The 15720-nt window shown below is 48.0% G+C and overlaps 1 protein-coding gene across 3 annotated transcripts in view; it reads left to right on the plus strand.

The window, feature by feature from the left end:
* The first annotated feature begins 4365 nt into the window (after positions 1 to 4365).
* Positions 4366 to 15720, plus strand: part of LOC138761579 (neuropilin-2-like) — a 136299-nt gene continuing 124944 nt past the window's right edge. For all 3 annotated transcript variants that reach the window (XM_069933911.1, XM_069933912.1, XM_069933913.1), the window contains exon 1: positions 4366 to 5082. In XM_069933911.1, the coding sequence (XP_069790012.1) occupies positions 5010 to 5082 (73 nt within the window). In that variant the 5' untranslated portion in view covers positions 4366 to 5009. The remainder of the gene's footprint in view (positions 5083 to 15720) is intronic.

Consider the following 15720-nt stretch of genomic DNA (forward strand, 5'->3'; position numbering starts at 1 on the left):
AGAGAAGAGAGATTGGATAATATTTCAGACATACATATATCTCAGTTAAATTTTGTCATCCTATGTTAGACATCAGGGGCCTCTCAAGTATTTTGAAATATCTCTCCTGTAATCAAAGTGTTATCTTGCAGTTTGACAAGTGCAATGGTGTCATTTGCCATTAGTCACTGCTGTACCTCATCCTGATATTGTATCCCAGATATTCCAAGAGGTTAGAGTCCGTGTGATTCAGTGCCATATCCCTGAGACATCATATTGTCAAATCTCAGATACAGAATATATATAACCCATTCCAGAGATGTGTTGACCTACGAGGTTAATTGGTCAGAGGGGTGTTGTGGGCTCATGGGCCAGAAAGGCCTGTCTCTAAATGAAACATATGTGTTTCAAAGTGTTATATATCCCTGATGTATCAGAGTATTGGATCCCAAGATATATTATGCATATATCTAATATTAAGATATCATCACTCAGCTACATTAACATGTTCTATTCCTGGTATTTGAAGGCTTTGCAATCCCAGATATGTTGTGTTGTTAGATCATGGGTATTATATATTTTCTAGAATTATATTATCTCTCTAGAGATATTATTCTCTATAGAGAATTATATATTCTAGAACAGTGATTCTCCACCTTTTTCATTCCGCTCACTTTAAGTATTCCCTATGCCATCGATGCTCTGTGATTAGTAAGAATTGCTTAAGGTGGTATGTGAGTGGAAAGAAAAGGTTTGATTGTCCATCGCTGACTCGTTCTGTGAACAGTTTCAGAACTCCAAAGGAAGTGGGCCAATGGGTAATATTTCAGTGACATTCGGGTCTAGAGCAGCGATTCTCAACCTTCCTTTCCCACCCACATCCCACCTTAAGCAACCCCTTACTAATCACGGAGCACCAATGGCAGAGGGATTACTTAAAGTGGGACATGAGTGAAAAGGTTGAGAACCACTGTTCTAGAACCACAGAGTGTTAAAATTGTAAATTTGTCACGATATTACTCCAGTGTTGCATTTCAAGTATATTGTAGTTCTAGCCCATGTGTGCAAGGGTTTTTTAATCTCCCAAATATGTTAAGAAGTGATATCCTGGCTATTAATATGTACCAGATGTTTTAAAATGTCATATTTCCAAAGTATATTGCAATGGGATATCCCTGGTGTTATGTCCCAAAATATATCATGTTTATATCATATATTAAGAGGTCCCATCTCACTTCTATCAGAATGTCTATCCCAGGTATTTGAAAGGCTTGCAATCTCAGTAACATAGGAGCCCTATGTTCTTGCAATTTCATGGTGTTATATTATGGATACTTCAAGATATTCTGCCCTGGGTAATATCGAAGCGATGTCAAGATTGCATCCGAAATATGTACAATATGATATCCCAGGGGCATAATCATGTTATATGTCAAATAGATCAGGTTGTTTTGTGCGGAACAACATTATGTCCCAGGTGTAATATCCCAGGTATATTATGTCCAAAGTTACATCGAAGTGTTTAGCCCAAAATAGTGTTGCATCCTCGCTCTATAACGGTTGTAACAGTGCATACCGTGAATATATTATTCCCCTGCTGTTTCCAGGTGTTATACCCGAGGTCTATGAGATCCCAATATTATTGGTACCTCAAGGTATTAGTGCTGAAGAATATTGGAGTATTAATTCCATTTGCCACCGATCCAGTGTTATTTTCAACTATTTCAACTGGAAGATGATATCTCAGATATACCCCGGGCGTATCTAGGTGCATCTGATTTTGATCTGGACTGTACCTATATATTTCGCCTGAAATCCAGCACGACTGACGGTGGGTGAACAGCTGACATCTTTATCTCTGTAAGCTCTGAAGTGGTAACTGCGTTGACATTTCAGGAGTCCCTGGACCTGCTTCCCCTTAACCCCGAGAGTCAGACGAGGACAGGAACAGAGCGCTGAAGGGTAAATAACTCGTTCTGACGGCAGGACACCGGGCTAAGAGCAGGGGGTGGGACTGGGGAGGTTCGCCGTTAGGATTTCTCGGCGACGCTTGGCGCACGGAAGAGAGAGCTGGATTCCTGAATTCCTCGCCATGGGAGAGAGGGCTGGGAGCTCCCAGCATCATTCTTAACACCCGCGGACTGCGGGATAACGCCGCACAGCGCTCACCCTCTCAATCCAACCCCGCCCCAAGATTGAAATTAAAAAGTGCTGGGCATTTACACTAATGCAGGTCGGTTCGATCCGCATTGGTCGCCCTGAGAGAGAGAGGGATGCGGTTATAGGTGGGTTTCTCCGCCTTGACCGGAGTCTCCGGCGCCGCTCCTTGCTCGCTGGGCTCTGAACGGGTTTCCACAGTATTGAGCGAAGCTGTTTAACGTAAATAGAGGCAGAAAACGGAGGGAGCAACCCAGAAAGCGCAGGGATTTATACTGAACGCGCGAGCCTATATAAAATGGGAAAATCCATCGTAAACAGGAATATATCAACAGGGAGAATAGATAGAGTAGAGGGAACCAGAAATGTCAGAGCAGCGAGCGGGGCGAAAAATGCCGATCATTCGGGTGGTGGATTGGGAACGTAAATAGTGAACGGTTGTACAAATCGTGTAAATAAAGTTGAGCCAATATATACACAGCGACTAGATATCTATAGTGTACATCACACATCCCCCCCCCCTTATATACATCCCCTTCTATACATTCCTGTGTGTGTGTGTGTTGTATATGTCTGTATGTTATGTGCGTGTGTATTGTCTCTGTGTGTCTGTCTCCGTGTGTCTGTGTGTGCTGTGTCTGTTTATGTGTCTGTGTGTTGTGTCTCTTGTGTGTTTTGTATGTGTTTGGTGTCTCTGTGTGTTTTGTATGTGTTGTGTCTGTGAGTTGTGTGTGTTGTGTCTGTCTGTTTTGTATGTGTTGTCTGTGTGTTTTGTATGTGTTGTCTGTGTGTGCGTGCGTGTTGTGTGTGTGTGTATGTGTTGTGTCTATGTGTTTTGTGTCTGCGTGGTTGTGTGTGTTTTGTGTGTGTGTGTGGAGGGGGATGTGTGTGTGTGTGGAGTTATTGTGTGTGTGGAGTGTGCGGAAATTACTATATAGGGAGATAATAGAGTAAATGCATTATATTAAGCAGTGGCTGAGACGAAAGTGAGAAACTGTGTATGTGTGAGAATAATTATTGCGTTATAGAATGGCCATACATGTAGTGGAAAGGCTGTGAATACAGCCTTTGGATACAGTGAGGAATAATGTGAGGAAGGATTTTATTGTGAGACATCTTTGTGGAAAGTGAGCAAGACCGTGACGGGGAATGTCGCGAGGGATTGTTTCTCTCAGGAGTGGGAGCCCATGGAAAGCAAGAACCCTGCGATAAAATGCGCACCCAGTGGGCGATCGCGTAATACGGCGAGAGAGTATCGTGTGCGGCTATGTAATGGTGTTGGGTGTACCTGTCGTGTACAATGTGGGAATGTGGGGAACGTGATCGGAATACGTGGGGTATAATAAAACGTAGTAGTGATTAGTGACCCATAACTATGAAAATAACGCGAAAATGGTGAGAATATACCCAATTCATGGACAGTGAGATAGTAAATACCGAACCAAGGGAATATAGGAGTTGACAACCAAGAATATGCAATATGTATGGTGAGAGATAAGGTATAATTAATGAGAATTTAGACTGAGAATGTATATGAGTTGAACGTCGTGGAAAATATGGGTAACAGGTATATGTTAGTGAGAAGGTGCACAGAGCGAGCGCAACTGCTTTACACGGCTGTATAACATTCATAGGCGAGTGTATCATCCCATCCTCCGGCGTGTCTAACGCGTTCTGTTTACAGTTCACTCGCATTGAAAACACAATTAATTGTAATTGCTAAATCACTGCTAGGTTTGGGCGCGATAAAGCGGTGGGTCATCGTTGTACTGCAAGACTGGCTTCGAGCGGCGGGGGCGGGGGGGTAGGGGAGGAATTCGCCATCCACGCCCGGGCACGAAGAGAATTTTACTCTGGAAAGTGGCGGTTTCCTGAAATCCTTCTTTGGCGACTCTGCCGCCTGGTGAATCTGATGCCCTGAGTGACAAGTCTGTTAAACGACAACAAAAAAAGACAGCATTATCCGTACACACCGTCGTGCACATCTCGCAATTCAATTGTTGCTTAGGTCTCACGCTAAAGGGAGGCAAATACCTTTATTAAAGATTTTGATCTGGATTTTTCTTTGTAACCGTGGGCGTTTGTGTGTGTGAGAGAGAGACCCGGAGCGCGTCTTACGCTAGAAGTCTGGCTCGCTTTAATCGTTTCTCTGGGAGGGGGTGTGTGTGTGTAATGCGATAGCCTCCGTTTTTATGACTTCGTCCTCCTCGTGCGCGTTCAGCAGTAAGAGAGAATGCGCAGACAGGAACGGGAGCTGAAAGGCGTCAGAGCTATTTAATACATCCCAAGACACGCAAAAGTGGCGCTCCGCACTTTGGAGGGAAGAACTGGCCCACCTCTCTCAACTTGGGGTCTATGTTGGCACTGAGCTAAGTTTTGAAGGCGTCTCCTGTGGTCGAGAGCGAGTTGCTGGAAGACTCTCTGCGCCGCTTGATTACACAGTTGGTCTCCGTCCCCGCCGGCCGAAAGCCGCTCTGGGCAGTTCGCCCTCTCTCTCTCTGCACCGCCGTCTTGCTCGGACCGTGATTCGTATGGTGTTTATACTATCCCCAAGGATGTAACACAGAGAGGGAGAGACAGGAAATCTTCAACCCCGCTTAACAGAGGAAGTGACACCAGTCTCATGCTTTAAGAGAAGAAGGCATTTTTTTTCTCTCTCTCCGATGTGTGATTGTTTTTGAAGTAAAGAGTGAGACAGTCGTGCGGAAAATCAACCGGGGCCGAATTCCCTGCGAGAGAGAGTGTGTGTGTACGAGACAGGGAGAGGGGTGTCGCACACCTCAAGAGTTGAGACAAGACACGGGTTGGAAACGCACGGAATATAACGGGACTCGAGTGGAATTTAGAACCACCACCAGCAGTGCGGAGAGGAGATGATCGAGACGAGGGTTTCGGCTGCGCTCATCTTGATCATTTGTATCTTCAAACTTAGCGCCGGGCAGAAGGGTAAGAATGACTTTCCCTTGAAACTTTCCCAGTCTCTCGGCGGAAGACTCCTGTTAACATCCCCCACCCCCCCCCCCCCCCCCCCCACCACCACCACTGCAGTTTTAATCTTTCATCATTATTCAACATCATTTCATGCCGCCTTAATTGCGGGGCGCATCATTCGGGCGTTTAATGGAAGTTTATAACATCGCCACGTTATTTTTTTTTAACGGTAAACGTTTTTCTACGCGCTGTTCAGACCTCCGGAGAGAACAGCGGCAGATGTGGAATCTGGCGGGTGTTAAGAAAACATCTGGATTAAATAAAATGTTTTTTTTTAAAGGAGAGAGCAAACATGTTTTAAAAAAGAGGGATAGGACATTACCTTTCAAACCCTGAAACAGTGGAGCACCCGAGTGGGTAAAAGATCGTTTCACACCCACTCCCACACACACATACACACACATATACATACATACAGACACATACACACACATATACATACATACACACACATATACATACATACACACACATACACACACATATACATACATACACACGCACCGACACACACACATCCATACACAACCACACACACCTAAACGCACAAAAACATACACACACACATATACATACATACATACACACACATACACACGCACCCACACACACATACACCCACACACACCTACACACACACACACACAGAGTCTCGGTTTCTACCTCAGGTAGAGAGGGGAGAAGGCGAAGTGGGAGCCATAGCAAGCGGAGGGAAGATCTAATTCTGCAGGGTCCTATTCCGGGACGGCATAGTTGGGGAGGCAGGGTTGTCTGCCGACTGTGGATATTGTGTATCTCCGTTCTTTCTCATTCCTAATCACTCAGGGGTACTCTTTTTTTTCTCTCTCCACCCCCCCCCCCCCCCCCGTGTGTGTGTGTGTGTACACCTCTGTCACGTATAACTGGGGATAGGTTCTCTCTGCTCTGCTCGGGTATCCCTCTCTCCCAATTCGAGACGGAACCTGTAACCGCAGCTCGTTCGCAGAGCTCTCCGCTCTACTATCACACCCGGGCTGTGCAGATACCTGTTACTCCGGTGCCCGGGGGATTGATGTTCGCTCCGATCCCACTGACTCCTCAAAACCAATATTACTGGGGTAGAAATCCCTCGAACCCGACTGGAACGGATTAGAAATCCCCGGGACTGCAGCCACTCAATCGCAGCCCTGCACAGTTGCGCCGGCTCCCAATTCTAATGCAGCAGCGCCCCTTCCGATATCAGGATCCCGCCGACAGCCCCGTGGTAACGCGCGGAGGAACTGACCTGCTGCGGGATCCGGGCTCCAGCGCCGCATAAGGCTCCGGAGCTCCGGCCTGGAGTGACCGCTCTCCCGGGCAATCTGACCGGGTGTAACCGCCCGCCCGTGATCAGTGAGGAGAACGACCGGTCGCCTGGGCGGCTTCGACCAGGAGTGATCGCTCGCCCCTGGGGGGGAGGGGGGCTCTAACCTGGAGTAACGGGTCGCCTCGGGGGCCGCGGCCGGATGAAATCGCTTGCCGCGGGGACTGCGGCGGGGAGAGACCGCTCTAACCCGGATTGACGGCACGCCTGGATATGCCAGGAGTGACCGCTTGTCCTGGGGACCCAGGCCACCAGCCCCTTCCTCCGTCCTGCGCTGTTTCTCCGCTCGCGTCTCGTCCAACCCTCCCCGCGTCAGCCAGGCTCCTTGCAGCGAGCTCCGGGGAGTAGGGAGCGGCGAGAGGCAGCCGCTGGGTTCCATCGCCATCCCAGCGGCGCAGGGAAGATTTCCAAAATGAAAATCCCACGGCCTCCTTCCTTCTGTGGCTATGCGGAGGCTGTCGTCCCCTTTTTTTACAGGCAGGGACGGGGAGAGCTGGGTCCCACCAACGCAAGAGAAGGGACGGTCTATTTCTCTGCGTGGACGCGGGCTCTTGATGCGCGGAAGTCCCTTCATTGTCTGCACATGGGCTTTAGTTATTTGAAGACCAACGGAGTGTCTGATCATATCCTTTGAAGCAATTATCGAGGCAATGTCAGAACAGCCCCCGTGTTAGACCGCCGGTTGTGATTGCTGTTCAGACCTTTGGGTCTCCACTGAACTGATTCAGTTTGTCCCCCAAGATTCCAGATTACTCTCTTGCCCTGTTCAGAAAATGCACGAATTCGCCCCATAAAGGCCCCCCGCTGCTGCCCGGCGAAAACTGGCGACATAGTCGGGACCCACCTCGTCCAGGTCAGCAGCCGGGGAGAAGGTGCACCATCGTCCAGATTCAAGGACGTGCTCTTTCCTGCTGTTATCAGGCCCTTGAATTATCCATTTTTTGTGGATAGATGATTCCCTCTGAATTGTTCAACTGTACTTTTACCTACACCCTATACCGGATCCGAGTAACACGATTAGAGCCTGCGCTCTTCGACTCTGAGTGTAACCCTGCAGCCCTCTCTGACTCACCCCAAATGCACACTCTGCACTTTTGTTTTATTGCTGCTATACTCAAGTGTGGGTTGACCTGCCAGGATAGCACGCGAAACCAAGCGTTTCACGATATGTGCGATAAACGATTTCATCCTGCTTGCTGTGTCTGAATTGTGTGTTGAGCCTGCTTGGGGAGGGATGGGTACAGAGTGAGCGGGGGAAGTGTTCATGTGAGAAGGGAGAGACAGTGGTCGTGCAGGTAAGTGGGGCAAAGAAGGAGATGCTGGAAAATCTAAATAGAACAGCTGGATCTGATATATATAAGTTTTTAACTGTTTAAACCAGTGGTTGTCAACCTTTTTCTTTCCACTCACATCCCACTAACTATGCCATCGACGCTCTGTGTCAAAAAAGTTTGAAAACCTCATTCTGTGCAGCATTGTATCTCCAAAGGAACTGGGCCAATGACCATTTTTTTCTAGCCAAATATTTCAGTAGCAATTGGGTCGAGAGCAGAGATTCTCAACCTTCCCTTCCCAATCACATCCCACCTTAAGCAACCCCTTGCTAATCACAGAGCACCGATGGCAGAGGGATAACGTAAAGTGGGATGTGAGTGGGAAGAAAAAGGTTGAGAACCATGGATTTAAATGGTATTTTAATCACAAAATACCCAGTACAATGAGGAGTTTCTCTCTCTTTTTCTGTGCACAGGCTGATAGTTATCTCTGACATCTATACAGCCTGTAAGGAGCATCGTTTGTGGAGTTTTGGGTTGCAAGGGCTACGATATCACTGATAGGGGATTCATTCAGGAGCCTGATAGCTGTGGGGGGCAGGAACTCTGTATGAACCCACCCGGGTTCATAGTATCCACTTCCACCTCCACTAGGTGCATGATTTCAGCTCTTAAACCCTTTTCCCCGATTTTGGGAAGGGTGGGTGGAACAGGAGGAAGGAACGATGCAGTTGCAAAGATACAAGCCCATTGCTTTCTATACGATTTTTGTTTTATCTTCATGTTCCCTCTTTACTCCTACCACCTACCCAATGCGGGTGGGGGGGGGGTATTTTTTTTAGCAGCCATGAACATGTGGGAGGGAAAGCCAGAGGGCAGAAAGTCAGAATCGAACTTGCGACTCTGGAACTGCAATATGTATGAAGGGCGTGGGAAAGGTCCAGTTAATTAGTGGATGCACTCGCACTAGCGACCAAGGGGAGTTGCCATCACTGGAGCTGAAACCTCTCATCATTTTCTCTCTCTTGGCACCAGGGTGCCAACCTCAAGCATAAGTGCTCTGGTTGAGACCAAGTTACATCATAGGCGAAACAAGCAATCTTGAAGTCTTCTGGTCCCGATGCCTCAGGGTTGGCCAAGAGGATCTTGGTGTGTTGAACCAATGGAGATTGGGGGCAGGTACTTGCACTATGGGCAGGGATTCATAACAAATTGCCTGCATAAGACCATAAGAGTAGAATTAGGCCATTCAGCCCATCAAAAATCCGTTCTGCATTTCATGGATGATGTATTCTTCCCCCCACCCAACCCCATTCTCCTGCCTTCTCCCCATAACCTCTTTGATTCTAAACCCCCTCCTGTGTCTCAGGGAAGGAATGCGGATTGAGTAATGATGTATCCCATCCCCTTTTGGAGATTTTCCTCCTTCTTTCCAGAAGTTTGATTTCCAAGCAACTCGGAATGTCCCCTGTCAGTGACTGGATTTATTTAATTTTTTGGGATCCAGCCACGTTTCGGTTGTTTCTTGGCGAATGGACGAGTTGCTTTAACGCTATCCTTAATCGTCGCCTACTCATTCCACCTCTGTCGGTCCCCCCTCGCTATCTGATGCAACCCACCCCCCCGCAACTCTCTCACAACACGTTCTCTGTCTTAGCTCATGGCCTGCACCCCCCCCCCCCCCCCCCCCCGCTCACTCTAACCCTCGGATTGGAAGGGCACACCCACTTAGCGTCTTGCAACTTTCCCACCACAGCAGGATCGTTGCAATGGGCGGTTAATGTGAATGGATTGGCTTGCTGCAAGGGCCAGTAGAGAACTAAAGGGCCGAACCGCCTTCTTTTACATCAGGGAATGTAAATACTGTATAAGGAATTGGCTTCTTAGTGCTGCCCATTTTTTTCTCCCCTGGAAAACAGATCCACCCCCCCGCCCTTCCCTCTCCACACCATCGCTGAAGTGTTCCCCTGCCTTTTTAGGAGCGTGTTTACTTTCGGAAGGAATGCTGGAAACTGCATGGGATATTTCGCTGAGGGACGGGTCAGTTGCTGGCAGCAGCGTTGCCTCGACAAGCCTTTGTGTTCTTTAAAGCGCCCCGTGAAAACAGCGAAGTGTTGGCAACGGGTCCCCCCGACCCCCGCTACCCTTCTCTAATCTCCAGCTCAGTTGACCGTCCAAATTGAGACCTTGCGGTTAAATGGAGCCTTTTCGCATATCCCCCAAATTGAAAGGGACACACAGTCGCCTTCCCAAAGCAAGCAGCGATCAACGCTAGTGCTGGGGTCAACCTGTCAAAGGGGCTGTGTTGACCGTATTCAAGCTTAGAACAGGCACATCTAAGGGCTCTGTCGTATGAAAGGCGCTGGTGTAATTAATTGTATCTTTTTTAACATTTAATGTTACCGCATTAGAAGAAGTCGATTTTGGCCATGTCCTATGCTCAAATTAAGCGAAACCTACGTTTTGGAGAGTGGAGCACCCAGGGAACCCCCACCCACCCCCCTCCCCCCACTCGTAGGGTCGGGGAGCTCCGGATTCGAACAGAGGCTGTGGCAGCTACCCTAACTGCGCCGCCCAAGCTGGCGCGCACCCGTGGCCAGGTGCGATGGAGGGGAGCTGCGCTCTCTGTCAAGTGGGTGGCCTGAACGGCGAATGGGGTGTTGGAGGGGGGGGGGGTGGGGGGGTTCTCTGACTGTGACCAGGCTCAGTGTGACAACTGGGTCTGAGGGCTGGGTTATATAAAGGATGCTGGAATCCTTTTGCAAATACGCAAAGGAGCCCGAGAAACTCAGCAGGGTACAGAGGAAACACTTCCTCCTATCAGAACTGCGCGCTTTCCCCGCCCCATTACTTCCTTCTTCTCGACCCTCCCACTTGCATTATCTTATTACCTCTTGCCTGTGCTCCTTCACCCCCCTCCTCCACACACACACACATATATGGTAACCATCTTTGGCTTGGCTTCTCGGACGAAGATTTATGGAGGGGTAATGTCCACGTCAGCTGCAGGCTCGATTGTGGCTGACAAGTCCAATGTGGGACAGGCAGACACCGTTACAGCGGTTGCAGGGGAAAATTGGTTGATTGGGGTTGGGTTTTGGGTTTTTCCTCCTTTGTCTTTTGTCAGTGAGGTGGGCTCTGCAGTCTTCTTCAAAGGAGGTTGCTGCCCGCCGAACTGTGAGGCGCCAAGATGCACGGTTTGAGGCGATATCAGCCCACTGACGGTGGTCAATGTGGCAGGCACCAAGAGATTTCTTTAGGCAGTCCTTGTACCTCTTCTTTGGTGCACCTCTGTCACGGTAGCCAGTGGAGAGCTCGCCGTATAACACGATCTTGGGAAGGCGATGGTCCTCCATTCTGGAGACGTGACCTACCCAGCGCAGTTGGATCTTCAGCAGCTGTATTCGATGCTGTCGGCCTCTGCCATCTTGAGTACTTCGATGTTAGGGATAAAGTCGCTCCAATGAATGTTGAGGATGGAGCAGAGACAACGCTGGTGGAAGCGTTCTAGGAGCCGTAGGTGATGCCGGTAGAGGACCCATGATTCGGAGCCGAACAGGATTGTGGGTATGACAACGGCTCTGTATACGCTAATCTTTGTGAGGTTTTTCAGTTGGTTGTTTTTCCAGACTCTTTTGTGTAGTCTTCCAAAGGCACTATTTGCCTTGGCAAGTCTGTTGTCTATCTCGTTGTCGATCCTTGCATCCGATGAAATGGTGGAGCTGAGATAGGTAAACTGGTTGACCGTTTTGAGTTTTGTGTGCCCGATGGAGATGTGGGGGGTCTGGTAGTCATGGTGGGGAGCTGGCTGATGGAGGACCTCAGTTTTCTTCAGGCTGACTTCTAGGCCCAACATTTTGGCAGTTTCCGCAAAACAGGACATCAAGCGCTGAAGAGCTGGCTCTGAATGGGCAACTAAAGCGGCATCTTCTGCAAAGAGTAGTTAACCATGACTCTAATAACCTAATCTTATATGTAGATGACTCAGAAAGCTGGTTAATAACAGCTCCAGAGCAAATGAGCTGTGATCAGGATGGTATAAGCAGTCTAAACTCAATTACAGCATTTCCTCCCCTCTCCCTACCCATTGAGAAGTGATAAAACCTCTGTGGCTGGTGTTATTCAGTGGTGTTCAAAACTGGTATGACCGCTGGGGAGATCAGCTTTTAAAAAAAAATATAATGGGCTTGTCTGAAAATCCTTCTATGTCTCAGGATTCAGAGCCATTTTCAAGAATTCCATTCCAATGTCCCTTGGCTCACAACCTTTATCACACACCAAGTTCTCCCTAGAGAACTTTCCATTTACATACCACTTTAAGTAATCCCTTTGCTATCGATGCTCTGTGATTATTAAGGGTGGTATGTGGGTGGAAAGAAGAAGTTTGAAAACCACTGTATTAATCATCCCTCGTTGACTCATTCTGTGCATGGTTTCAGAACTCCAAAGGAAATGGGCCAATGACATTTTTTCTCAAGCAAAATATTTCAGTAACAATTGGGTCTGGAGCGGTGGTTCTCAACCTTCCCTTCCCACCCATATCCCACCTTAAGCAATCCCTTACTAAGCATAGGAAATACTTAAAATGGTGTGTGAGTGGAAAGAAAAAGGTTGAGAACCACTGGAGGTCACCCTGAGGCCCTGTATGGTCTGGATTGGCTGCTGCTTCGGGATGCCATAGCAGTAGCAGGACCTGGAATCTTGAGCAAAACAATGAGCTGCTGGAAGGAAGTGAAGGGGCCGGGTGGATCCCCAGACGAGACTTTTTCTGCCCAACCTTCTGCAGTGTTCTCCACTCTCTTGACAGAGGACTGTAGTTTGGATGATGTTAGAAAAATTAGGGCCCTGCACCGCCCTCTCAGAATGAGAGGAGCAGACGGATTCTCCACAGTGTCCTGGAGCAGAGGCACAGTAACGCCTCTCTGCGCCAGAGAGCCAGCTGGGTTCAATTTCGACCTTGAGGTTTGTCTGTGTGGGTTGCACCCACCCCATCCCCGTAAGAATTCTCCAGTTCCCATGTGGGTTGGAAGATGAGTCGACTGATAGAAATAGTGCCTAGTGTGTTGGTGAGTGGTGGGGAGTGGATGGGAATCTGGCGAGGAGAACAGAATGACTTGGGTGTCAGTGATGGTCCACGGCAGGTGTGCACTCTGTGCCTGTATTTCTGTGACACTTCTCCCAGCCCCGCTGAAACAGATTGTCTGATATCTTTATTGAGAGACTTCTGAACATGATAGCCATAGTGTAATAGCAATTACACTTCTGCGCAAATTACTGGAGACAGGCAACATCTTTTACTCAGAGCAGGACTAGCAAACATCAGAGGACGTGTACAAAGTGAAGGAAGGGAAGTTTAGGGGTGACTTTTTCTTACACGGAGAGTTGTGTAATACCTCGAACACTGGCGGAGGCTGGAACATTAGGGGCATTTAAGAGATTCTGGGACAGCACATAGAAAATAGAGGGTTATGAGGAAGGGAGGGTTTCAGGGTTATTTTGGCAGGAATGTAAAAGATCAGCACAACATCGAGGGCCAAATGGCCTGTACTGTGCTGTTGTGTTCTATGTTCTATAAGTGTAAAGTTCTTGGGATCCCCAGAGTTTGTGTCTGGTGTTATGTAAACACAAGCCTCTCTTTACTTGCAAGCCCAGCCATGATTGTTGGGAAATGGTCGTGACAAGCAGCTCCAGATTAACTCAACCGTGTGATTTTGAACAACACCCTTTATGAGTCATTGAGTTTCACAGCATGGAAATAGGGTGTTTGGGCCAACATGCCCCATGCCAACCTAGTTGTCTACCCAAGCCAGTTCCATTTGGGTGCGTCCAGCTCTGATCCTTCCATGTAAAAGTCCTCTGAACAGTGCTATTATATCTGCTTCTACCACTTCTTCTGGCAGTTTATTCCACCCTCTGAGAGGGTCCCTTTTAAATCTTTCCTCTCCCACCTTAAATGTACATCCTCTAGTGTTAGACTCCCCTACCCTGGGAAAAAGAGACTGGAACTATTTATCCTATCTATGCTCCTCTTGATTTTAGTTCAAGTCTGTTTATCATCATCTGACTAGACATGTACAACCTAACCTAACAGTGTTTTTCTGGACCGCTGGACCATCGATGCACCAATCAACAGTGCATGATAATCACATAAATGAAATGCATAAATACAAACAAACCACAGCACGGATGTCGCAGCTCAACGCTGTTCAGCGACTCGGGTTCGAATCCCGTGCTGTCTGTGAGGAGTTTGTACGTTCTCCCCATGTCTGAGTGGATTTTCACCGGGGGCTTCAGGTTCCTCCCACCCTTTGAAAATGTACAGAGGTTTGTAGATTAGTTGATCACATGGGTGTATTTGGGGAGTGCAGGTTCATGGCCAGGACTAAATAGATGAATATACTGTATATACATATTTTTTCCCATCTATTTATTTTTTTTAAGAGATATAACGTGTTATGCTCCAAACCAGTTCGTGTCTTCCCCAAATTAACCCACTATAGTACAGAATTAAATAGGTACAGTCCTGTCGGTTAAGTCAGTCAAAACATTAAAGACCCCTACTGTCCTCAGAGCTACTTCTCAACATTCAAAGCCCAAAGTTCAGTTCTTTGACTGAATAACGAAAAGTACATCCAAATGTGAACACTGAAGATTAACAGGAGGGCGTGGCGCCTCAGACTTATGACTCCTACACAGGTTTTTTCCAAACTGGGCTTTCCAAACGGCTCTTTAATCAGAAGACGTATAAATGATTTTCTTTGTCACCCTCAAGTTCAGTCTGCCAGAACTGTTCTCATCCCAGAGAGAGCCGTATCCCTGAACTTCCTTCTAATCTAGGTGGGTGAACTCTCTCGCCTTCCTTTCTCCGCTTCTCATGGTCTGCTCGAGACCCAGTCAATTGCTGCAGTTAAAGCCTTTTTCTCTCCCTGATCAGAGCAGCCTGACCTTGGGCAGTTTTCTTATTAAATAGGAGGCTGCAGAGAAATCCATTTTCTTAACACCACAGTCTGTTGACCAACCAATCATAGTCCATGTGTGTGGTGTGTGTGTGTGTGTGTGTGTGTGTGAGTACAGTATATATTAAGCAGTTCTGCAAGGTTCTCCCCCCCACCCCAATGATCCAGGGAAAAAAAATCTCCCAGCCTATCTAGAATCTCTTTACAGTGGTGGATAACATTGGGAGTGTTCTTCCTCTGAACCATTGTTGGGTTGAACCCAAGGCTATTTTGCACCCTAGGCTGGAGGGTTGGCCTGACCGGGCTGAGCAGTGGGTGGCATTCGACGTGTGCCGTACCATTTACTCCCTCCACCTTACCAGACTGATGCACATTTGTCAGAACCACATCATTCACGATGCAGAGGGCTGTTGGAATCTCTCTTCAATAGCGCCCCTCGGAGGTCTGCGTCCTAGGCGGCTGCCCGGTTGGTCTAATGGCTGCGCTGGCCCTGGCTGAACCATTGTTGAAGACTTCAAAGCAGAGGTGAATACTGCTCAGCCGGTGGTCTGTGGATCACTGGTGGTCCAAGGGTTTGTTGTAAAGGGTTCACATGGCGTGGCAAGGGCAAATGACACCGATAAATCAAGGCTGTAAATTTGACAGCAAATAAATTCTGAGAAAAATTTCCTATCAAAACAAAACATCAGAATTCCTGTTGGTGGTGTGGGAATAGGCTCAACCTTATACATGCACCCCCATCCATGCACCCCCCACCCCCCCACCCCTCCACCTTGACTGGGGGTCTGTGGGTTTGTCTAGTAAAGGAGAATCTAATGAGTTTCATAAATGTTGAGGCCCACTACATTGGGAGAATGAAATGCTGGTCTTTCTGGACAACCAGTCCCCCCTCCCCCAACTCCCACCCTGCTCCAGCTAGCAGAACACATGCTCACCCTCAATAAAATGAGTTGATTCTCTTCATCAAGATTTCCTGAAGGACCCAGGCCCAAACGCCGGCTGCCATTTACTTCCCATGGAT

Source organism: Narcine bancroftii, chromosome 4 (genome assembly GCF_036971445.1).
Source record: "Narcine bancroftii isolate sNarBan1 chromosome 4, sNarBan1.hap1, whole genome shotgun sequence".
NCBI lineage: Eukaryota > Metazoa > Chordata > Chondrichthyes > Torpediniformes > Narcinidae > Narcine > Narcine bancroftii.